This window comes from Aspergillus candidus (genome assembly GCF_002847045.1).
Source record: "Aspergillus candidus strain CBS 102.13 unplaced genomic scaffold BDW47scaffold_100, whole genome shotgun sequence".
Taxonomy (NCBI): domain Eukaryota; kingdom Fungi; phylum Ascomycota; class Eurotiomycetes; order Eurotiales; family Aspergillaceae; genus Aspergillus; species Aspergillus candidus.
Genome location: NW_020194105.1, coordinates 19,336 through 41,750, shown reverse-complemented (window position 1 = coordinate 41,750; position 22,415 = coordinate 19,336). Strand labels below are relative to the sequence as shown.

At 47.7% G+C, this 22,415-nt stretch overlaps 7 protein-coding genes across 7 annotated transcripts; 5 read left to right on the top strand and 2 right to left on the bottom strand.

The window, feature by feature from the left end:
- Positions 1-22: 22 nt before the first annotated feature.
- BDW47DRAFT_130525 (FAD/NAD(P)-binding domain-containing protein) lies at positions 23-1,651 on the top strand. The gene has a single exon (XM_024817124.1). It carries the CDS (start codon positions 80-82, stop codon positions 1,469-1,471), a length of 1,392 nt encoding a protein of 463 aa, XP_024667280.1. The 5' UTR covers positions 23-79; the 3' UTR covers positions 1,472-1,651.
- Positions 1,652-4,185: 2,534 nt separating this feature from the next.
- On the top strand, positions 4,186-6,414 carry BDW47DRAFT_130522 (iron-containing redox enzyme family protein; the record flags this gene model as incomplete). Its single annotated transcript, XM_024817123.1, has 1 exon — positions 4,186-6,414. The coding sequence occupies one exon, from the start codon at positions 4,186-4,188 to the stop codon at positions 6,412-6,414; it is 2,229 nt and encodes a 742-aa protein (XP_024667279.1).
- A 1,674-nt stretch (positions 6,415-8,088) lies between these two features.
- BDW47DRAFT_121369 (FAD-dependent oxidoreductase) lies at positions 8,089-10,048 on the top strand (the record flags this gene model as incomplete). Its single annotated transcript, XM_024815616.1, has 5 exons — positions 8,089-8,371; positions 8,428-8,963; positions 9,020-9,676; positions 9,716-9,742; positions 9,773-10,048. 5 exons carry the CDS (start codon positions 8,089-8,091, stop codon positions 10,046-10,048), a joined length of 1,779 nt encoding a protein of 592 aa, XP_024667278.1.
- A 1,473-nt stretch (positions 10,049-11,521) lies between these two features.
- Positions 11,522-12,433, top strand: BDW47DRAFT_114308 (isocitrate lyase/PEP mutase family protein). Its single transcript, XM_024814626.1, has one exon. It carries the CDS (start codon positions 11,589-11,591, stop codon positions 12,360-12,362), a length of 774 nt encoding a protein of 257 aa, XP_024667277.1. The 5' UTR covers positions 11,522-11,588; the 3' UTR covers positions 12,363-12,433.
- A 424-nt stretch (positions 12,434-12,857) lies between these two features.
- BDW47DRAFT_121367 (cytochrome P450) lies at positions 12,858-14,721 on the bottom strand (the record flags this gene model as incomplete). Its single annotated transcript, XM_024815615.1, has 5 exons — positions 12,858-13,288; positions 13,355-13,965; positions 14,136-14,254; positions 14,304-14,420; positions 14,485-14,721. The coding sequence occupies 5 exons, from the start codon at positions 14,719-14,721 to the stop codon at positions 12,858-12,860; spliced, it is 1,515 nt and encodes a 504-aa protein (XP_024667276.1).
- Positions 14,722-16,856: 2,135 nt separating this feature from the next.
- BDW47DRAFT_121366 (aromatic prenyltransferase) lies at positions 16,857-18,229 on the bottom strand (the record flags this gene model as incomplete). Its single annotated transcript, XM_024815614.1, has 2 exons — positions 16,857-16,971; positions 17,058-18,229. 2 exons carry the CDS (start codon positions 18,227-18,229, stop codon positions 16,857-16,859), a joined length of 1,287 nt encoding a protein of 428 aa, XP_024667275.1.
- A 964-nt stretch (positions 18,230-19,193) lies between these two features.
- BDW47DRAFT_130518 (putative MFS transporter) lies at positions 19,194-20,877 on the top strand (the record flags this gene model as incomplete). The annotated part of the gene is made up of 4 exons (XM_024817122.1): positions 19,194-19,407; positions 19,476-19,861; positions 19,917-20,190; positions 20,250-20,877. The coding sequence occupies exons 1-4, from the start codon at positions 19,235-19,237 to the stop codon at positions 20,875-20,877; spliced, it is 1,461 nt and encodes a 486-aa protein (XP_024667274.1). The 5' UTR covers positions 19,194-19,234.
- Between the last annotated feature and the right edge of the window lie 1,538 nt (positions 20,878-22,415).

The window sequence follows — 22,415 nt, the reverse complement described above, 5'->3', positions numbered from 1 at the left end:
CCCAACCCCCAATAGACCCAGAAAGCAGCAATCAGACCTACCATAAGACCATCGCTCTGCTGAGCTTCCACAAATTAGGATGTCGCCCAATCGCGATCAACCCGGCATCCCATTGAAAATAACCGTCATTGGCGCCGGTATCGCCGGTCTCTCCTCCGCGATAGCACTCGCCGACTCAAATCTCAACCACCAGATCACAGTTCTCGAATCCAATACCTCCCTCAGCGAGTTCGGCGCCGGCCTGCAACTCTTTCCCAATAGCACCCGCATCTTGAACAAATGGGGCCTCACAACATCCCTGGAGAAGGTCGCGGTCCAGTCCTCCCATATGTCCTTCCGCCGCTGGGAGGATAACACCGAGTTGGCCATCAACATGAACAACCCCACCAACACATGGCTCTACGGCTGTCCCCAATGGCAGATTTACCGACCTGACCTGCAGCAAGTGCTTTTCGAGCGCCTAAAACAGCAGTCCAATGTAACGGTTCTCTTCGGCGAATCCGTCGTCTCCGTGGACCACGAGACCGGCACTGTCAACACGTCAAACGGGAATAACTTCGAGGCAAATCTTGCCGTCGCAGCTGATGGAATCTGGTCTCGCTCCAGGCGATGCCTACCCGCGTCAAAAGATATACTCCCCACGCCATATAAAGAACATCACTACCGCGCGGTGATTCCGCGGTCGCGAATGATTTCCAACCCCGTGACGGCGGGGTTCATGTCGTCCCGCGAGACGAAAGCGTGGGTGGGACCCGGCGTGTTCGTGCTGGGGTATACGGTTGCCTCGAACGAGTTGTATAATGTTGTTATTGGGGTCCCGCGGCCGAGCCAAAGGGCGCCCCTTGGACGGTGGAATCACACTGCCGATGTTGAAGCCATGCGGGGGCTTGTATCGGGGTGGTGTGAGGAGGTGCGCGCGTTGGTCTCCCTCGTTCACAAGGGGGAGTGCGTTTCCTGGACGCTGGGGGAGGTCGGTCCGATTCCTAGCTATGTGAGCACGTCTGGACGACTGGCTCTTATTGGGGACGCAGCCCATGCTCTTCTCCCGCATGCTGCACAAGGGGCGGGCATGGCGCTGGAGGATGCGGCTAGCCTTGCGGAGTTTCTGGGCCATTTGACGTCGACGGAAGATGTGGCCTCGATGATGGGGGCCTGGAGCGGGTTTCGACAGGCTCGCGTGGAGCATTTGCGTAGTATCAGCCGGGGCACTGCGGTTGATATGACGCTTCCGGATGGCGAGCTTCAGATTGCACGGGATGTGAAATGGAGTGCTATTCGCGATCACCAGCGAGCGCAGTTGGCCGAGCTCGGGATTGAGAAGGTGAGAGAGAAGGTACTCAGGAATAGACCGGCTCCTGATCCAGCTTGTAAAAGCACGGTTGAACCGGGTGGAAGGATGTGGGTGCATGGGTTTGATGTGAGTGAGGAGAGTAAGAAGTTCTGTCTTGAGCGACTGGGAGTGGGGGTATAGTTTGGGAGATGACAACTTGCATGTCATGACATTTTGGGCCGTATAGCTTCTGGCCACGAGCTGATCATCTCATTTCGGAGCAATCGGCACTTCTGGCTCGACATCCCCGTAGGAACTCTGGGTGTTGGTCGTCGCGGATCTTAAAACGACCCTCAAGTCATGGGCAGGGGTTTGTGTGCTGCGTCACCTATTAAACATATACTACGTGGACGATAAAAAAATCCTCATCTCATTTACCAAGATTAGCTTCTGTTTTAATCCCCCGTGTTGGATCAGTCGTACGATTGTAATCGCTGTGAGTACGATCGGTCCCGGCCTCTCTCAAAGGCGGGTATATCTCAAGACCCCTAGACCAAAACATTGGCCAGTATTCGATATGGGGCTTAACCTGACTGATATACCCAACAGTATACGTATTGAGTTGAAGTTCGCTACCTTAGTTGTTTAGTAGACTGGCGAGTTACCTTCGTCGGTCGAGACCTAAGGATAGGTTGCCTTCGCGAACACCGTGTGAGTGTGACGCCGGGTTGCATACCACTCAGTTGGAATTGTCCGATTCTGACCTTTAGTGCTTGAAATAGATAACTACGATTCCCGAATAATTCCAGCTGTAGCGAATATCATGGTTTCCTTAACTACGTTATCGTATGATACTGTATGCATAAGGTATATTACAGTTTCCCAGAATGCTACCTAGCGCTGCTGAACGTATTGAATGCTCCATTCAGATTCTCGTACTCGTCTATTCCCATTCTATCTTTTGGTTTGACACGAGAGTATCTGTCGCATTTCTTCCTGGAAGTTGTGAACTGTGAGGTGCAGCCCTTGCGTTGTGATTTCCGCGCTAGGAAGAAAGATCGGAGAGGTAAGGACTCACACAGGTCGCCAGCTACGGCATTCCAGCCACCTCGCTCTCTCCGGGATGGAAAGGATGCAATCTTTTTGAAGCTTGTGGAGGGATGGATTTTATCAATATACTATGTAATTTATAGTACTATAATCGAATTATAGTGATAGCATCTCATATATGTCAACCATACGGATAGATCGACGTTGCGGCTTCTCATTCACGACCGTGTTGGACGCTGTAGGGTATGTATTTAGATATTATTATGCCCAGGGGTGCTGCCAGTTAAGGAGATGTACTGACTGAAATGCGCAGTTCAGATTTTGATACAGAAGGGGCTTCTTGGTAAGACTGGTGGTATCAAGGAAGTTGTGTGAAGTGCCTGGCTCTGACTGGTTTGGTTGGAGTACAATCGGGTGATCTCTGCCCGCCTCCCCGAAAAGCCTAACTGGTCTATGAATTGAGGCCTCGCCTACTGCGCGCTAAGTCTATTATGGAATTTCGGAGGCCCTGCCTCTGTCAATACCTCAGCCTCTACGCGAGGGAGCGGGGGTGTACGGCGAGAGCGGCGTGGTAGCTGAAAAGCGCCACATCTGACTATCGTCATTGATAACGTTCGTGAAACTAGGGAGATGATCAATCATTTGGTTCAAATGAGATGATTAGGATGTTTCGCTAAATATCTTGGCATATAGTTGGAATGCCGCCCTCCGCCATACTACGGATGCTGCAAATATACTGGGAAGGGTAGCAGGAACTTAGGGTCAAACGTATTCATGTATGTTGGGTGCGATGATCTCCGGAATAGGAATGTTGAATCAGACCGCTATTTTTTATGGCTAGCTGAGGTCTTGCAGGAGAATTCTGGGCAGTCGAAAAACTCTTGCGACTACTGGAAGTAAGGTAGTCTAGGGATAGGAATCTTGCCTTACTCAGTCACTCAGTGTGCTCCTGTAGGAGACACAAGGGGATGGAAAATATTTCGAAATACCACAAGCAGGGTATCTAGGGATAGTAAGATTTGCCAACCATCATTCACCATGGATCAAGTTATCAGATCATTGCCTCATCCATGCGACCCCTCGAGCACGAGATCTCTCGCACAGACAGCTCATGCGTGTCAGAATATTGATTCATATTGTTTGGACGCAGCCTGACTGTCGCTCCGTATTCAACACCGTCACTTCACGCGCTATAGTTGGTAGTAGTGGTTGGTATGTCATTCATAACATGCGTTTACTTCTTGGCAACCACCCTTCATCCGTCTTTGATATTAGGATATCATAAATTTGGGATCTTGGAAGTAATCATTACTGCAATAGGTTGGTTTCTAAATTAAGAATCGTACTGTGGGACCTCCCAGGTAAATGGGTGAAACATTTCAAACTCCCAGAGACCCCCGGGCTTTTATATATCCTACATGCAACGATGGCCTTATTGACCAATTTATATAGCCATCTTATTGCATGGCGACCCCTTAGATATAGATAAGGTCATGTCACATCAGTGCGTAAGGGCCACAGGCTAAGCCGACAAGCGCAACGTGGATCCTGCTTGTATTACCTCGTTTCATCTTGTCATTTCCTTTTTTTGGTTTTTGTCGCTTGGTCTTTTCCATATTTGGGGACCTTCTTGATTATCTACTGGACAATTACCGCACACTCCGGTGTCAGTAAATCTAGGTAAGTTACACACATGCAAATAAGAAGCAAATGAGGGACAAACACATACAATAATCCCGGAAACCGATGTTTAAATACCCAGTCACGACAGGCACCAATATTGGCCCCGTGTTTACCAAGCTTTCCAGGACCCTCCGAACCGACCCCAGGCATCACTTCCACCTGTACAACCCCAACTATTCACAATGGCTCTTTCATTTCAACTGAATAATGAGGATCACCAAGTCAAGTCCTATGGTACAATTGTTATAGCCTTCACTTGTATCATCACGTTTCTCTCCTTTGGACTTGCCAAATACAACCCGAAAGTTGCAAGATCTAATCCGAGGCGCGCAAAGGCCTGGAAGCAGTATGGTGGGCGACGCCCAGCGAGCAGCGCAGATTCCGAATGGACAGAACAAAGAGAGTCAGAGTTCTATAAGGAACTCTTTTTCAAGCTGCAAAACCTGGAGGAATTCCCTGACACAATACCTACCGGACGAAAAGTCTTCCTGCTTCTGCTGTCGCAAGCATTGAAAGATCACGTCGAGGCCCCACACACCAGCAGCATATTGTCAGTGAAGTACTTCGAGGAGAAGGAGCTTGCGCGCTCTCTCCAGGACCATCAGGATGAGGTCACCAGGCAGTATCATGAATATATCAGTCGCCGACGATCCGGGTGTCCGCGGGAGCTCTTTGATAACAAACAAGTTGCCGGAGATCGTCTGCGGGAAATGGCACCGTTAAAATTAGTCGACGGGGCCTGGCTAGGGCATTTAAACAAGATCACCATGCCTTTCCTGCTACGGCCCATCATGAAACAGACATGGCAAGTGTTTACTGAGGAACTCGGAAATGGCAACCGGGAACAGCATCATGTTAAAGTCTTCGAAGACCTTCTGCGAGTATTTGAGCCAGATTTGCCCTCACCAACAACAAAGACCATTCTACATCCTCGATACGGGCTAGGCAATCTCAAATATTGGAGGGCAGCAGCGGCACAACTGCTAGTTTCTCTCTTCCCGCATGAGTTTGTTCCCGAAATTCTTGGATTTAATATGCATTTTGAACTCCTTCAACTGGACACCATGCAAGCAGCAAAGGAGTTACCCGAGGTTCAGCTCAACCCTTATTATTTCTTGCTTCATGTTTCAATTGACAATAACCACTCCGGCCACGCTGCTATGGCTATGGCGAGTGTTGTGGACTATATCCACCATCTTGCCGAGACTGAGGGTGAGATGTCTGCTGAGGTGGGGTGGAAGAGAGTCCAGGCTGGGTACGTCCTCAGCGAGTGGCTATCTCAAAAGGGGAACCAAGCAACCAACATTATTCCGCAACTCAATAACGACTCGAACGTTCGACTAGAGTCAAAAGTTCTTGCCATATTTGGCTCAAAGACCCAGGCTGCCCATCGACTGCATTGTGGTAGCCGGGTCAAGATTGGAGGCCGCCTGTTAACTGACTGGCTGGATCCTGAAGCATTCCGGGCCGAAGAATGGCAGCAGGAGTTTATTCGATGTTTTAGCACATGCAAGCCATGGATATATCCAGGAGACAGCCAGAAGAGCAGATTGGTGCAAGAGCTACAATGGGGAGGGAAAATGTATGGCTCATTCACGGAAAATGAAGTCGAAACACTCGAGCTTTGGATTGACTCCCTAACAAACGACCAACTTTCGGTTTACTATTCTTTCATCGGGCCTATCACACGCTCCAAATATCAAAAGCTCAATGAACCTGGCGCCAACAAGAGGGCCAAGCTCGTCCGCGCTCTCAGCGGTGAGAATGTCCCAATGGCATGCCTGCTTCCCAAAGGACCATTGGTGAAGTGCACGAGTGACCTGACAGCAAACCTTAATCTATCTTCTCTATTGCCACTCTGGTTTACGCAGTGTTGTCTCTTCGAATCATTTGTGTATGCCCCGGGAAGAACTACCGACACTATTGGCTGCGCTATGATACGCTTCTTGCGGGCTCAGTCCGGCTTTGACACGGATCACCTGATTGTCACCGGAATCGATGCGTTATACACCGGGGAGAATAAAGGAATTATTGAGTTTGGTCTAGAAATCACTCGTCGAGCGTCTCTTCCCGTTCCTCAAGACCTTCACAGTCTCCTCTCCCGCTGGCCGTCCGAGTTTGCCACGACAATGCTCAAAGTAGCCTCCAGCCCTATCCGAAACTTTGGTCTCCTGCTCGGCATGTCCATGGCGTTTCTAGAATTGCAGGACATGGTATCGGAGCTTTCAAATCCTAGCTTGCTGTGTCCAAAAAGCAGGATGCGGCTTGGATCCTTGGCCCGGAAGCAGTATCAATGCTTGCAGGTCTGTTTGCAGGAAATACCCGCCGGAGATAAACGCCATGTGGACTTCCACAACGGATATGGTTCAGCGAAGGCGGAGATAAATAAATGCTTTAGGCCAACGAATTGAGGGTATACAAACGGTCAGTTTCTATCCGCATAGCTTTTCTTGTACACTATGCTCGCCATTATATAGTTGCTGGATGTAGGAAGTTTCATAGAGCCTAGGGCGGCTATGTCAAAAGCCACAATGGTCCTGCCAATCTCGGGGCTTATTGTGAGATCACAGTGATGCATAAATGCGGTGGGTCTCTTGCGGTGCGATTTCTCGCCCGCTGATTGATTAGCGTCCTGCGTGCGTGTCCGAGGAAGAGAGTCCTGGTTACGCCTCTCCAATCTGTCTTGCGAATCAAATGATTAGCTGCTGGCATACTTGCAATATTCTCATTAGAGATTTATGGGTGCCTCTAACAATTCGCAATCAGAAATGGCAACCTTTGTAAAGGCCGTTACAACTCTTTGTCATGGCCGGATCAAGTAGGTCTCATGGTAAATTTCACTATCGCGCTCAATACTTGAGGGGAAGACCCATAGATACCAACCTTATGATGTTGTAACTCGTATTTTTACCCTCATATCAATACAGAGCTCTAAAGCCGATTGTGGTCGGAGTAAGAAGCATACAGTGAGCGCCCTGAACTACATACAAGGACGCAAGGTTTGTTGCCCTCAACCCAAATCAACGTTCCTTTGTCATGGAAGTAGTATCCATCGAGAGCTTGCGCAAAGAGCCACCTGATCTTCCTGGAGCATAGAACAGTAACTTTCAACTTCGATACAAAGTCACCCATGGCCTACAGTATTTAACAAGATGCGCGCGTTTACATATGGCGCACTGCGTATATAGTCAAGAGTCAGTATGCCCCTTTGGGAATGATTATTCGGCAAGGGGTGAGTCTATGGATAGGTGCGGTATACAGAGTAGAATTGTTATGATTGATCTGCTCTTCTGGTTCAGATTGCCGTACACGCAACTCTCTGATCTATATTAAGGACTGATGGTGTCATATTGCGACAGCTTGAAGGTTCTGAGGGCAACTTGAATGTTCTACAGAAGTTGATATTAAGTGAGGTGCACATCACCTTTAAACAGAACAGATTGTAATTCGACGATTACCAATTAGCCACATCTCATGCCGTTAAGCTCAGGGGTGGAATGAGGAAATTTACTGCGTGAAACAAAAATCCATGGCGAAGGAAATTAAGCTATTGTACCATCTGTGTTTGCTGCTCTTGTCTATCACTGATGCATCTGCTTTTAAAATGTATCTAAAATCCGATTCGGTTGTTCATAATATTTGCCTACCACGCTTTCTGACATACCTCATTACTACAGCAAGGGATGTGCTCAACGATCTATCGACTATCCATAGTAGCCGACCTTCATCACCTCAAAAGAACCCGGCGATTGCACAGGCAACGTGCACTTACTTATCAGTTTAATTCTAAGATCAGTCTATGAGAATTACCCCTTGTGAGATGGTAGGGACCGATTTAACTGGCTCTGTTATCTAGCAAGTTGAATAGTACTAAGGTATGCTGGCATTTAATCGGGCGGCGGGCAGTGCAGGATATTGAAACACGCATCATTTGGATATCTTCTTCCGGCCTGAGAGATCAGTTTTCCCTTCACCGCCTCTTGCCCTCCTTGGTAAGACGGACATATATTCTTGGGTTTTCCTGGGCAAATCCACGTAACTCACGCCATCGCATATCTGATTCCTTGCTGCGAAGCGGTGTCAACATGCACCGCACCCTTCTGTTGCTGGGTATCTTGTCTCTCCAGGCCTTTTCTCAGCAAATTCCCCTTGAACGAGTTGAAGAAGACGCCCAGTGTCGATGTCGACCAAATGATCCCTGCTGGCCCTCCCCGGCTGATTGGGATGCTCTAAACGGCTCCATCCATGGCAACCTCGTTCGGGTACGGCCCGTTGGGTATGTTTGCCATGAACCCACCTACAACAAAATCGCTTGTGAACACGTATCCGCAATGTCCCCCAGCGGGGTTTGGCGCGCCAGCGAGCCAGGTAAGTCAGTGCCGACACGCTCGAATGACCGGTGACTAAGACAATGTGCAACCTAGGTGCCCTAGAGAACACCGCATGGGAGGTCTCTATCCCCAGCAATGAGACCTGCTATATTGGAGACAGCAGTGACCCGTCTGAGCCTTGCAGCCAGGGCCGGATCCCGCTTTATTCCGCGATGGTCCAGTCGACGGAAGACATCCAGGCTGCCGTTCAGTTTGCCAAAGACAAGAATCTGCGTCTTACAATCAAAAACACGGGCCACGATGCCAGCGGTCGGTCTAGCGCGGTAGACTCATTCCAGATATTGACACAGGGACTCAAAGATATTACGTTTACGGACAACTTTGTGCCGCAGACGGCCAGAGAAAAGGCCCAATCGGAGGGTCCGGCTGTGACCTTTGGCGCCGGCGTCCTGGGTATGGACCTCTATGCAGCTGCCGCGGAGCATGGGTATAATGTGGTGGCAGGCGAATGTAGCACCATTGGGGTTGCCGGTGGATTTATTCAGGGAGGAGGTGTCTCGACCGTATTAGCACCGCTGAGGGGACTGTCAGCTGACTTGGTTCTCGAATTTGAGATAGTTACAGCAGATGTAGGTTTTCCACCGTGTCGGGACGAGTTCCGTAATTTGACTGACTGAGATGACAGGGCAATGTGGTCGTGGCGAACCAACACCAAAATGCAGATCTCTTCTGGGCTCTTCGAGGCGGTGGTGGTGGCACATTTGGCGTGGTCACCAGTGTCACCATGCGAGTATTTGAAGATATCCCAGCTGTGGTTTCTACCCTATCGTTTGAAATGACGGAGCGAGATCAGACGTACTGGGCGGCAGCAAGGGAGGTTGTCTATAAGGCTCGAGATCTATCAACCGGCGGCAATTCAGCCCAGTATTCAATTGGCCGGATGCCCTCAGGCAACCCGTACGTGAAACTCACCATGTTCACTCTAAATGTGGCGGACAAGAGGGTTGTCAATGAATCCTTCTCACCGCTACTAGCCTCGTTAGCTGAGATCGGTGTTCCGTATGAATTCTCCTCCGATCCATACCCCAGACTTAGCTCCTATCTGAAAATTCCGCAAGAGGAGTACTCTAAGGGACTAGGCTACTACCAGGATAGCGTCCTCGTTCCGAATGAGTTGTATGCATCGGAAGATGGCCCGGGAGCGCTCCTCGACCAGCTTGCCAGAATTGACCTGAAACCAAACGACCTCTGGGTGGTTAATACGCTTGGGGGCCAGGTTAATGCTAATAGCCATGTCGACAATGCTCTCCATGAAGGCTGGCGCTCCGCTGCCGTTCTCCTGGTGGGGAATCGTCTATTTGGTCCGAGTCTTCACGAACAGCGGGCGGTCCAGAAGCGCATTTCAAACGTGGAAGGGCCCGTTTTGTACTCCCTGAAGCCCAGTCCTGTGGCAATGTACCTAAACGAGGCTGATCCTCACCTAGAGAACTGGCAGAAGTGGTTTTGGGGAGACAAGTATGCACGACTCAAGGATATCAAACGGAAATGGGATCCCGACAGCCTCTTTATTGTGTCGCTTGGCGTGGGTAGTGAGGAGTGGGTTGCAGATGGCATGTGTCGCCTGAACAGCCAGCGTCCAGGGGTCTTCGGAGGGTTCTCCCAGCATTTCCAATATTTGATGTCTTTCTTTGGAGATGATACCTCAGAATTGTGAACCAGAGTTATCCTGTGCGGCGTGGCCGGGCCCAGGGGATGATCCATCCGGTATTGCCCATGATCAGAAGGACCAGAAATTATAGACCTCACTTCAAATAGCCATAGAGCTGCCAGGTTGTGATGATGGAAAACCATAGTGAGACCCTCACGGATCTTACCCATAATAAAGACCGCTCCATCCAGATGGGAGGCGGGTGCATTTTCAATATGAGTAGTGACCTTAGCCGCGAATATCTCTGTTCCCCGTATACTCTTAATATTTCAAGATTTAACAGCACGCATTAGGTACATGGGACAGAGGAACAATGTCAACGTCTCATGAAAGTATGTTTAAATTTTGACGGATGTATACACAAGTGAGGCTTGCCCTTGATGAGAATGAGACGGCTTCCTAGACGCGACATTTTTGGGTGAAATCCCGTTCGGCCTGTTGAAGTGTTAGTTCCCACTACCAATCATCCCGAGTCACAGGTATATCTGGTAAGTTTTGACATGCGCGATTTGAAGCGACAATTACTTGTGTGTCTCTTCGAGATGCCAATGCTCAGCCTCTTTTACTCGACTTCTAAAATAATTATGAGCAAGCCCCGAAGCTTTCGCAACCTATTCAGCCTCAGCTCTATAGTAGCATCGCTGAAAATGTGCAACCCTAATGTCCACATATCTACCAATCGCTCAAAGCCCACCTCGCAATCTACACCATACATACACCATACATGCCCGCCAGGCAAGCATTGGATGAATGAGCGCTCTGATTACGGCTGCCTCAATAAACCGTACCCCTCCTAGCGGTCAACTCATAGATAAATCCCCACTCATAGCCTAAGACGCTTGAAATTGACGCTCACGGCACTTCGAAACCGGGGGCCTAGAGTTTCTTACACCGCTTCTGCTATTAGAGTGGCCCCTTGCTAAATGACGCCGTCGAAAGACATACCAACTCTTGGCTACATACGCAATGTATGATGTGGAACCACTTGGGACTCTCATTGACACGGCTTATGCACGGAGATGGACCTTCCCTGCCAATGTCGTACAGCTATTGAGAGGGGCCACCCACCACCTGGGCTCATAATTGCCACGTATTGAGCTCGGACCCTTTGTAACTCTTGTGGGAATTCAAACTAGGCACTCGACGAATAGGTCTTGTCCCTTTAGCGGGTTCAGTAAGGTATCAATCATCATTGAAGCACCGTATACCTCATTATTTATCTTGTGTTCCACAAAGCAAGGCTACTCACCTTGCTGGCATAGGAAGCTAGGCAGATGTGTACGCCATATTATACGCTCGCACAAAACGATGTATTTCCCATCCCCTCGACTCGATCCATGTTTCGTGCAAACCAATACAACCATTTAATTACCTATGAGCAAGATCTTTTTGTGCCCAATGATGTCAGATGAGTGCTTTTCCTCATATTGGGCAGATGTGGCCTCCATACACAGTACATAAATTGCGTCGACCCCTCTTCCAGCACCCTGCACTACTCTAGAGTCGTCCCCCCTCCTCACAACGATCCGCCATATCCATCTCCACCATGGCTTCTGATTTGAACCTCGCCGCAAAGGCGTTCAAAGGTCTACACAGGCCAAATCAACCCGTTGTTCTTGCAAACGTATACGACGGTATTTCCGCAAAAACAGTCGCAGCACTTCCCGCTTCGAAAGCCATTGCAACTGCAAGTTGGGCGATTGCTGAAGCCGCCGGTGTCCCTGATGAGGAACTCACCCTCGAAGAAAATATCAGAGCTACCCGGATAATCGCGACCGCAATTAAAGGAAGCGGAAAGCCGCTGAGCGTCGATTTACAAGATGGATACGGTGATCAGCTTGAAGACGCCATCAAACAGGTCATTGGCGCTGGCGCCATTGGTGCCAACATCGAAGACTATGATAACGCGAATAAGCGACTCTACAGCGCCCACGATGCGGTAAACCGAGTCAAACACGCCCTAGCCATCGCGGACGCCCTGGGCGTTCCTGATTTTGTGGTTAACGCCAGATGCGACGCCCTGGTGTATGGTGGGACGATTGACGAAGTCATCTCACGCGGTCAGGCATTTCTTGCTGCTGGTGCGACATCGGTCTTTGTTTTGGGTCCTCTAGATCAGGCGCATCCTGGAGAACTCACAAGGGAACAGATCACGAAGCTGATTCAGGCGTTTGAGGGCCGTGTGAATCTAGTACCTGGGGAAAATACTACCAAAGAACTCGCTGCTCTTGGGGTTGCTCGAATTAGCGTCGGGCCCGACCTTCAGATGGTCGCTATGAAAGCGCTTAAGAAGGAGGCTGAGAAGTTCCTCGACGTTTGATACAATTATCTCAGAATCTTAGTGTACTCTCGTTTTGTCCGGCGATCTCAATGGTTCTCCCGACATATTCCGTAGGGACTTTTGAATAAACATTGACACTATTGATGCGACCTCCACCTATGTGTCTAATTTGAATCTGGATTGGCCAGGATGTTAATTTCAGCGCTCACCGCTCGCTCATCGACCACTCGGGTGCGTACTGTCTGTAGGGGACATTTGGTTCTTGGTTCTGCCTGGCGTGTCCCACCTCAACTAGCCCCATCAAACCACAAAAACATTGGCCTGTCACATAAGGAAAGATGAATTTCTGTGTCGAATTCTGTCAGGACGGTAGCTGAGAAGTACAGAGACATGGCAATCACGAACGAGTGTATGGTATATATCAACCTATAAGCTGGGACACTTGAGTACGCCGTGAAGACCGGACTCGTGAGTACGTCCCATCGTTCTAAGCCAAACCTGGAACCTTCACCATTCCGTTACAGAACGGATCCCTCACAGGTGGATCTCCTCTTTCCTCCGCCTAACAAGGGCCTTCAGCCCCGGATGCGCAACATGAGTCTGTCCCCGTTGAAACCATGCGCCCTCCTCCGGAATCATAACCTCAACATCATACTTCATGAGCACATGACAAAGCAGTATTTTCTGCATATGCGACGCAAAGAACCTCCCCGGACATACTTGGGATCCATGCCCAAAGCCGAAATGGTCTGCAGATGTTGAGGTGAAGTTGTATGAGGCCAAGCTTGCAGTACGATCTGGATCCTGGCGGAGGTTAAGAAACCGGTAGCCGTCGAACTTGTCGCCGTCAGGCCAGGTCGACCCGTCGACAATGTGGGATGTCGAGGCCATGATCGGGGTACCTTTGGGGATGATGAGTCCGTCAGCTAGCACGACTTTCTCCGTGGCCATTCGCTGCAACAGAACTATTATCTAGTCAGTAAAGGAGGTCGGTCTTCTGAAGTGTAGGCAGACAAGAAAGAGAGACGTACGAACGGATTCGGGATGCAAACGTAGCGTCTCCTTTAGGACGCTATCCATGAGCACCAAGTTCTGCAGGGAATTCTTGTTGAAGCCCTCCTTCCCAACCACGTTGACGATTTCCGAACGGAGGTCACGGACCAGTTGTTCATTCCTCCAAACCGAGTGTAGGACATGGGTGAAGAGCTCGCCTCCTCCATCGAACGACACAAGACAGAGACCGATTACATACGATGCAAGCTCGTCTAAACGACCTTCCACCTTCTGATATAAGAAACTGAGTGGGCTCTTGGAGTCAAGTTCTAAGCCTTGCTTATCAAGCTTCTCCTTCAACGGGCCCAAGAGAGCATTGATACGTTCGAAAAGCGTTTTGAGTCTCCGACAATTGGGGGAGACTTGTGCGGCTAGGGGTTTCGCCCACGCTGGGAAGAATCGAAGTTCATATCCCGCGGTGGCGGACAGCTCGACGTATTCCGAGCTCGCCTCAACCCACTCCGGGTTTCGATAGTAGTCTGGGTCGTTGATAAATGTCCGGGACATGATCTGTGAGAAGAATTTCCAAACACTGTCCTTCAACATCACCTCGTGGAATTCTGGTGGGCTTGTCAGCGCCAATGTCAAACTTCATTCAACATGTCAGAGTATGGAGTGGTAATACCAGGGTTGTCAGTCCAGACTTGACGAAGTGCATAGTCGGATTCTTCATTCAGTGGCTGGGTAAAGGTCCCTTTGGTCCAGTTAGATCTAACAGTTCCCCTCGGTAACTCACGGCATCATGAGTGACAGAAAAACGGAAGGAACAACTCACCCAGATGGCGATTAAGCGAGTGCTTCGCCACGGCCTGTATAATCTTCTTGTCACTTGTCATGGTTCCCATTGGCTCAAAGCCGTGCACACCATTGTCCAGTTTCTATTCCCTTGTAAGCCGTTTTTCTCCTAATAAGGGTGGTTTTACTTACCAATGCGAGTGCGCTGGCGAAGTCCAGGCCCTTTTCATTGCGCATCATATCGATATAATTGCGACAAAGGATCAAGCGATACGTAGAATCGGTATACAGATAGAAAGCATCTCCATACTGTTCGAGGATAGATTCATGAATTAGTGGGCAGGGAATGAATCAAAGTTAGGCGACTACCAACCTTTTCTTGACAAGACCGGACCAGGCCCAGGCAATCATCCCGGAACCGTTTTTTGGCTTTGCCATTACCCAACTCATACCATCTTCTGCCAATGACTGGTAGCCCCGATGGATTTTCCAGTGTTGTGGACTTCCACCAGTAGCAGAATATAAAGATAGCGAGCCCATAATAGAGATAAGGTGAGGTAAATTCGAAGTCTCGATATTTTGAGATCACGTCTTCCAGGTTGAAAGGCATTTCGCAAAAATTTTTGGGACGGACAACCTAGCCCAAATGTTAGTCTGAAATGGGATCTTTGGGCAGGAAAGAAGGTTCATGCTGTTCGAAGGAGGATGGGAGGGAGGTACCTACAGCCTCTGGTCATTTAACAGCCTATTAATACCTATTATTGTATGAAGACCTGTTATTGCAGATATCAGCCGCAGCTGAGCCGTAGGCAAGGATGTAACACAGAATTCTTCAAATCAAAGGCTAGATTTCTGGTAATTATTGCGATTCTACACATCCCTAGACACGAATGTCGAACCAATCCTTACGCATATTCTGTACTAACACAAATCCCTAACAAGGAAACATATAATGATGTATGGTTTATCTCGCAATAACCTTGCGTCTGAAATGCCGTGGGATTTCAAAAAATTACACGCTATCATCCCTATCTTGGGCGGATATTGGAAGAATAGATCTACAAAGATTAAGAACGCGACAGAAAAGAATAGCAGGGCATACTACAGGTCACACAAAGTGTGAGCACCCGGATTAGGCGTTATGCAGTCTGGTTCAATTTGTTATATATGAGAAAGTTACACAGTGATTTGAATATTTTATCCATACACCATAGCAACTAAAGTGTTTTACCATTCTGGATGGGGTGACAAAGCTGGTGATGTATAGAAGTCCTTGCCTATCCGGCCATACTTAAGGAATAAAGGCGGTCGTATTACTTCACCATCTGGTGCGTGAGCTAGTTACATGGATGGACAAAGGGGTATAATAGTGTTAAGCTTCAATAATCATAGCCTGATAGCTAAATAGAAACCAACAAAGGTTGTGAAACTACTGATAAAGGGGTGGGTTTTTTATGGAAATGAAGTGTCAATTAGAATCACCGAGCAAAGCAAGCACTGGATGAATTAGTATTATCTCTGTACTGATTAACCCCTGTCCCTTGACTGCAGGGTAGCTATGAGAGTATCCTCAATTATTACATGTTTCACACCACTTTAGACGCTAGGGGCTAGATATCATATAATATAATATCTAGGATGACATGCCATGTAACTGTGGTGTTTATGAGGAGTAATTAACGTTCAGTATAGATCATCCGTAGAAATATTTGTTTGTATCGCCTTGCTTCTTAAGTTTTACGATCCGCAGACTGTATTCAAAGATACAAAACAAGAAATACATATACTAGTGTTGACGTATGTGGCTTCAGTGGGATTAGAGATCATGCTTTGGTATGTACGTTAACACACTTCTATGCAACCCAGTCCCTGCGCACCCGTTTTCCATCGAAAACAGAGAAGAAGCAAAAAATAAAATAAAACAAAATAAACAGAAAAAGGCGAGCTCTCGCCTGGATTTCATCTATCTGACTTGTTTCGTGAGGATTTCCAATTATCCTTTGATACCGCTCTGGGGCTGCTGGAATTTACTATCATCCTCTGTTATGGTCTGAAGTTGGTTTCTGGTATTGTTCTCATTGGGTATACATTCACAACAGGTTTCGCCGCTTTATCCATATAAATCTTACCTATACATCTATACTGGTTATAGTACAGTTGGTAGCACACAACCGAAAAATCTGACAAGACCCCAGTCTTATCCTGAACAGGACCTTTCCTGTTCTCACTGCTGTTCTTACTTCGAAGACCAATGTAATTAGTTGTATGATCACTAAACCCAAAGTTAAAAGACACAAGTCTCGTGAGGGACCTGTACCAGTGCTTGTCACCATTAATATAGCGCTTAGTTAATTAATGACTCGTGATTTTGGAAGCCGCCGACAATATCGGTAGAATTCCCTCGTTGCCTATTACACAACGTTCGGCAAAGAAGCACGGTGGGAATATAGAAACTTAGCCATGTCTGGATCCCTTGCACTGAAACTATAGTGTTTCAACAATCATATTATATCTAAGACCCTCGAATAAGGCCAGGTGGTTAATAAGAAATAGCATCATTCGTGTCCCACGTAAAATCTATATAACAGGATCATCCAGCCTTTGGATAGGACCTTTGCATTGATTGATCTACTTTTTACGTGTTATAGGGTGTATTAGTTATTTATTTACACGTTTACACAAATGAAACCGGGACTTAGTTGGTAGGAAAATTATTCTAGTGGACATATGCTTAGGTACAGATACTTATAAAGAAGCGGCCGGGTTACTATATATAGTAATATAGGGACCCTTCGTTTGCGAATAAGCGAGCGAAATCCATGAATAGACTTGAGTGGAGCTCCCGAAGTCATGGCCCGGGCTAGGTTGATTAAGCGTCAGCAACCCCGTACATAGTCAAGAGATAACTTCAAGGGTGAAGGAGCGAGATGCTCGGGTTGAACTTACTATGCCTTTTTCTGGATTATCTGGTGTGTCATTGCATGTTCGGTCCAGCCAAGTTCGCCAAACACACAGGTGATAACCTCAGTAATCAGACTATCGTAGTCGTCCAAAACCTGGAAGTATGCCTTGGGGATAGGATCTGAGTCTGTCGGTGATACCTCCCAGTTCCATATGAACGGTATATATTTCCTCGGCTTCATGTCAGGCAAAGACTTCGCGTACATTGTTTTCCAGACTTTCTCCATGAGTTGAAAACCCCGGTCGATGGCCTCGCCCTTCAGGCTACCTCCTAGAGTCCAGAACCCATAGGCTTCCCCCAGGGTTTTCACGTTTGCACCCACATATATCTTGTATCTAGAGTTCTTCAAGTCTGCGCAGTCGAAAGAGAAACAGCTTCTGGAGTCCACAAGGAGATGCTTAGTGGCCGCTAGGTACTCATCCACTTTTGAAAGCCCGTGAGTAATGGGATGGTCTCTCGAAATCGTCTTGATGCTGTCTATCATCATGCGCACATAGTGGACACCGCTCGTGAGAGATCGTAGGAGCGGGACACAGTACGCCTTCACTTTAAGTGAGTGCTCGTGGAGATCAAGCGCGACATGTCCCTGAGCTTTGATTCCATGTTCCTCAATACCATCCCAGCACAGACGAGCCTTGTGGTTGGATAAAACCAAGGCGTCCCTGAAATGGTCAAATAATTGAAAGTCTATGTCGGTCTGAATCCGGCTCAAGTCTTCAAGAAGCCGCCTCGCGGCGAATTCGTTCATGGGATCTTGGTTCGTCCCTGCCATAGGTCCTATTGGCTCGATCCCTATGCGGACACATGGTGCTGAGCCCCCTTGATAATTGATGCTGAGGTCGCATGGATCTCCGTTATTCATGAAGTAAGGCCATGGTGAATTCGATTTGGTGTGATTTGGGAATGGCCCAAGCACTGGAAGAATAATGGAGTGGAGCATTAACAAATAACGATACTGAGCACCAACATTGTACCCTGAACAATTCAAGTAAATCTCAATAAGGGGCCCAACTTTGTCCCACCAGAGCTTCTGATCCGGGCTATGAAAGGGCAAAAGAAGGCTCAGCACCTGCCATGGCCGTGCATCTCCATCGGACATGGGTAGTGCCACTTTCTCTGTTGGTGCTTGAATAGAGGGTTCTTGCTCAGGTCTCATCTTGGGGAAACGCCGTGTATCAATGAATAATGGAATGGCTCGAATGGTTTCTGAGAAGAAGTGGCAGTGAGGTGTAGTACGTGGGGGCAACATAAATATATTGCATACTCTGGCGAGGTGAGGGTGACATGCTAGACGTGTACAGAATTCAACAGGGAATCTGCAATTCTCCTTGTAGGAGGAGATACATGTGCGGTGTAGTAAGGAGGTCAGATTAATGCATTCTTCTCTCGCAAGGGGCATGCACCTACACCTTCCCAGTTGATTTCATATGCTGCCGAGCCCTTGCTTCTAACATGGAGGTACAACTAATAAATAACTCTCTCTAGTAAGCAAATAGTTTCAAAGACTGACCCTGCCCGACTTTGCTAATTGGCTGAGGTGTTAATTGAAATTAATTATTCTTATTTCGAGACTTTGAGTAATAAGCAGAAGCTCCACTCTCCCAGTATGATATTCAACGTGAATTCCATCCTTATCTAGGTAGGTATTATTCACCCGGACAGTGATGGTATGCAAACGCATAACAAAAGGATATAGGAGTGATGTGTCTCAAGCATTTGTATTACTACCTCCTCAGGATTGAAGGTATCTCCTGACTTGTTCGTAAGATCTGTATGTCGACTTTCTCCAGGTATTCTAAGCTTTTGCTCTTAGATATCTCTTAGAGTCCACTCAGGTGGTGGGAGTCATATCCGAATTGGGATGGAGTTTCGGGAATGGCTGCTCAATTTTTCTCTCGCCCTTGCTATGGCATACCATTTTGTTCTTGATTACTGTGTCTAAGCGACTGCAAGGGAGAAATGAATATCTTACTTGCTCCACAAAACATTCATTTCGCACGTTAAAGGGGCAGGAAATGGGCTGGTTGGGGAGGGGTTAAGAAGGAAGAACACCATAGCCCTCCCCGTCCGCGGTGACGGTGTCATTGTTTTTTTTCTCTCACTACGTGGGAACTTTTCATTTCAAACTGAGCTCAACATCTAGTTGCTGTATACTTCAGTTATGGCAAATAAAGCCGCACTTGAATTAAGGTGTGGTGAAATTCAGGAGCAAGTTCGCCAAACATCGAGCCTGGAAGTTATCTGGGGAGAGAATGACCCGAAAAATCCAATGAATTGGCCAGTATGGTACAAGATCTTTGGGATAGCGGCCAACTCAATTATGCCTACTATAGTGTAAGTGCGTCACCTATTAGGCACAATACTTTTGTTCATTAGCTCATATTATGGACCATTCTGCTTAGTGGTATCTATGCATCTGCCTATACTGCGGGTATCAGTGGCATCCAGGCTTCATTCCCAGGCACATCCAAAACTATGGTACTGCTAGGAGGGACCACTTATCTATTAGGCCTTGCTCTAGGGTCTTTACTGTTAACCTCGTTGAGTGAGATTTATGGTCGGCGCCCTGTCCATATTCTATCGACTGGGCTACATAGCCTCTTGGTAATCCCCGCGGCATTGGCGCCCAGCCCATCTGCTATTCTAGCCAGCAGGTTCTTCGGAGGATTTGTTGTGAGTGCAAGTTTGAGTACATCACCAGGATCCGTTAGTGATCTTGCCAGTGATAAGCACCGGGCGCTGGCATTTAGCTTTTGGAGCCTGGGTGCGATGAATGGTGCTGTTATTGGTATTATTGAGATATTCTCTATTCGTTTTACAAAGACCAAACTAATGATGACTAGGGCCTATCATGGGGGGCTTTGTATTTGAACATATGGGTTGGCGATGGATCAACTGGATTGTAGGAATCTGCAGCGGGGCTTCGTTCTTTGCATACTGCCTTCTGAAAGAGACATATGCCCCAGTTATCCTGGAGAGACAAAGGGTAATACAACACCGGACAAAGGGCGCAAGTTGGTGGATGCGCCATGTCGACGATGGCCAACCGTATGACTGGGATAAGGCGAAAGCAAGCATTATACGGCCCCTAAAAATGGCCTTCTTCGAACCCATATGGTAGAAAGCATTCACTTCTTTCTATAGACATCATTGAACTGACTCCGATATAATTATAGTCTTATGCTAAATGTTTACGCTGCTATATTCTATGCTATACTCTTTCTTTGCTTTATCGGTTATCCAGTTGTATTCGAACAGCAACGTGGATGGTCACCTGGAATAGCAGGACTAGCATACTGCGGTATTAGTGTGGGAGTAACTTGCGCCGTTATTTTGGAACCAGTGATTCGTGCTTTTCTCACAAGGTACTATCACGATCCATCTGGTAGCACTCTCGATGCATACATGGTCCCAGCCTGTATGGGGGGGATCTTGGTTCCGATCGGCCAATTTTGGTTTTCATGGACTGCGCCCCAAGAAAACATCCACTGGATTGTTCCCATTCTTGCCGGAGTTCCATTTGGATTCGGCAACACGCTCGTGTTTATCTATATCCTCAGTTACATGTCGGGCAGCTATGGTATATATACTGCGTCTGCTGTAGCTGGGGCCACGGCGTTCAGATACAGCTTCGCTGCGACTCTCCCACTTGCAGGGCCAAAAATGTATGACACGCTTGGTGTAAATTGGGCTGGTACGACTCTGGGATGCTTGGAGCTCATTCTCATTCCAATTCCTTTCATATTTTATAAATATGGAGCGAATATTAGGGGGCGTAGCGCCCTCATATCAAGTCTTAGCTAAGTGCGACGGAAGATTAGCCGCAGAAAATTCACATAGCTGGGTCGTTTTTCTCCTACTAAGCTGAGATCTGCTCTCAAGAGTTCTGTAATCGGGGAAATGTATTCGAAAAAGTTGGGTGTAGAACCCACTGTCTAGGTATTAGGGCACTTGTAGAAATACAGATCCTAGAAGGGCCATTCAAACGCAATTCATTTAGTAGCCTTCTCCTTCGATGCTGCCCTGTCCAGGCTTAATATTAGTTCAAGTCAGTAAAAATTATGCAACTCTAGTTTAGGTTCGGTTTTTCGGTGCGGATAATGACACTCTACTATAGTGGTAACCCGATTTAGTGGCCGTGTGTTGCTATAAGTGTTGTTTTAGTAGACGCCTAAATGTGACCTAGCATGTATCTCATAGACCATAGGTGCACCTAGAGGCGATCTCATTTCCTTCTTGGCCCATTGACGCGGTAGCAAATGAAGAACAGCTATTCCCTTCCCCTAGGGCTTATATTTGAATCCATATAATTACGCACGCGAAGGGATCTAGCTCGCCAAGACTAAATGGAGACTTCGAGGAGATTTGATTTCATCTTATGGTTTGAAGGATTATTTAGTTTAGAATCTTACCTACACGACATCCTCGCTCTGGTAAGCAACTATCCTTCCAAGTCCTTGTAGGTTGGCGGGCTGGGTCTTTTCTTATTATTCTTTAGAGCAGAGCTTATCCCTAGCCATTCCACATACATTTATGGGCCTTTATGGGCATGGTTTTGAAGACCTGTGCCCCAATGATCCTTGAAAATACAATATACGTAAGCACAAATGCCTAGTTGTAGATGATGCATGAAACTTCACTTGTAGACCAGGATAAGCGAACCAGTGCCGAGAAACTCCTCCTGTGCCCACACTAGAGTGGGACTTTTCCATGGCTTATCATTGACTCCGCATGGGCTCCAAGCTCAAGTGGCCTCAGGCTTAACCGAGCAACCGCACTAGGCAGGTGTGCGCTTCACCCAACCACGCGTAGTAGTTACTGTTCCCTAGGTAAATAGGACGCGATAAAGTATTGAAAACCAAGCCCATCGCTTTATGAATCAACAAGCCGTGTTTATCACGTGTTCGGGCTCGAAGCAACCGATGATCAACTAAATTAGGAAATCCAAAGGCGCCTGCATGTGGTGTATAGAGATTCAAGGATTTCCGTGGCATAGTGTGGCTGGGGTCACCATCCCCAAATGTTAAATGAGATTTTTTGAAGTGAAATAATTTACAATCATAATATATAGGTGTCAATATGAAGGAACACAAGGAAAGGCAAGCCCTTGCAATATAGTGGTACTGTCATGCTAGAGGCGGACCTTCACTTCAGTGTCCACATTGTTCTCCGTTTCTGACCCTTCTTGTCGATTTCACTGTCACCTTGGGTAGTAGCCTGTCTATTGATTATGCCGACTGACATGCCATACTTCTTGTAGGGGGGCAGCCGGTCCTGTATTTATGGTCTTAGTGAGCAAACAACGTGGTGGAAGACCAAGAGAGATCTCCCTTCCCGGTGGC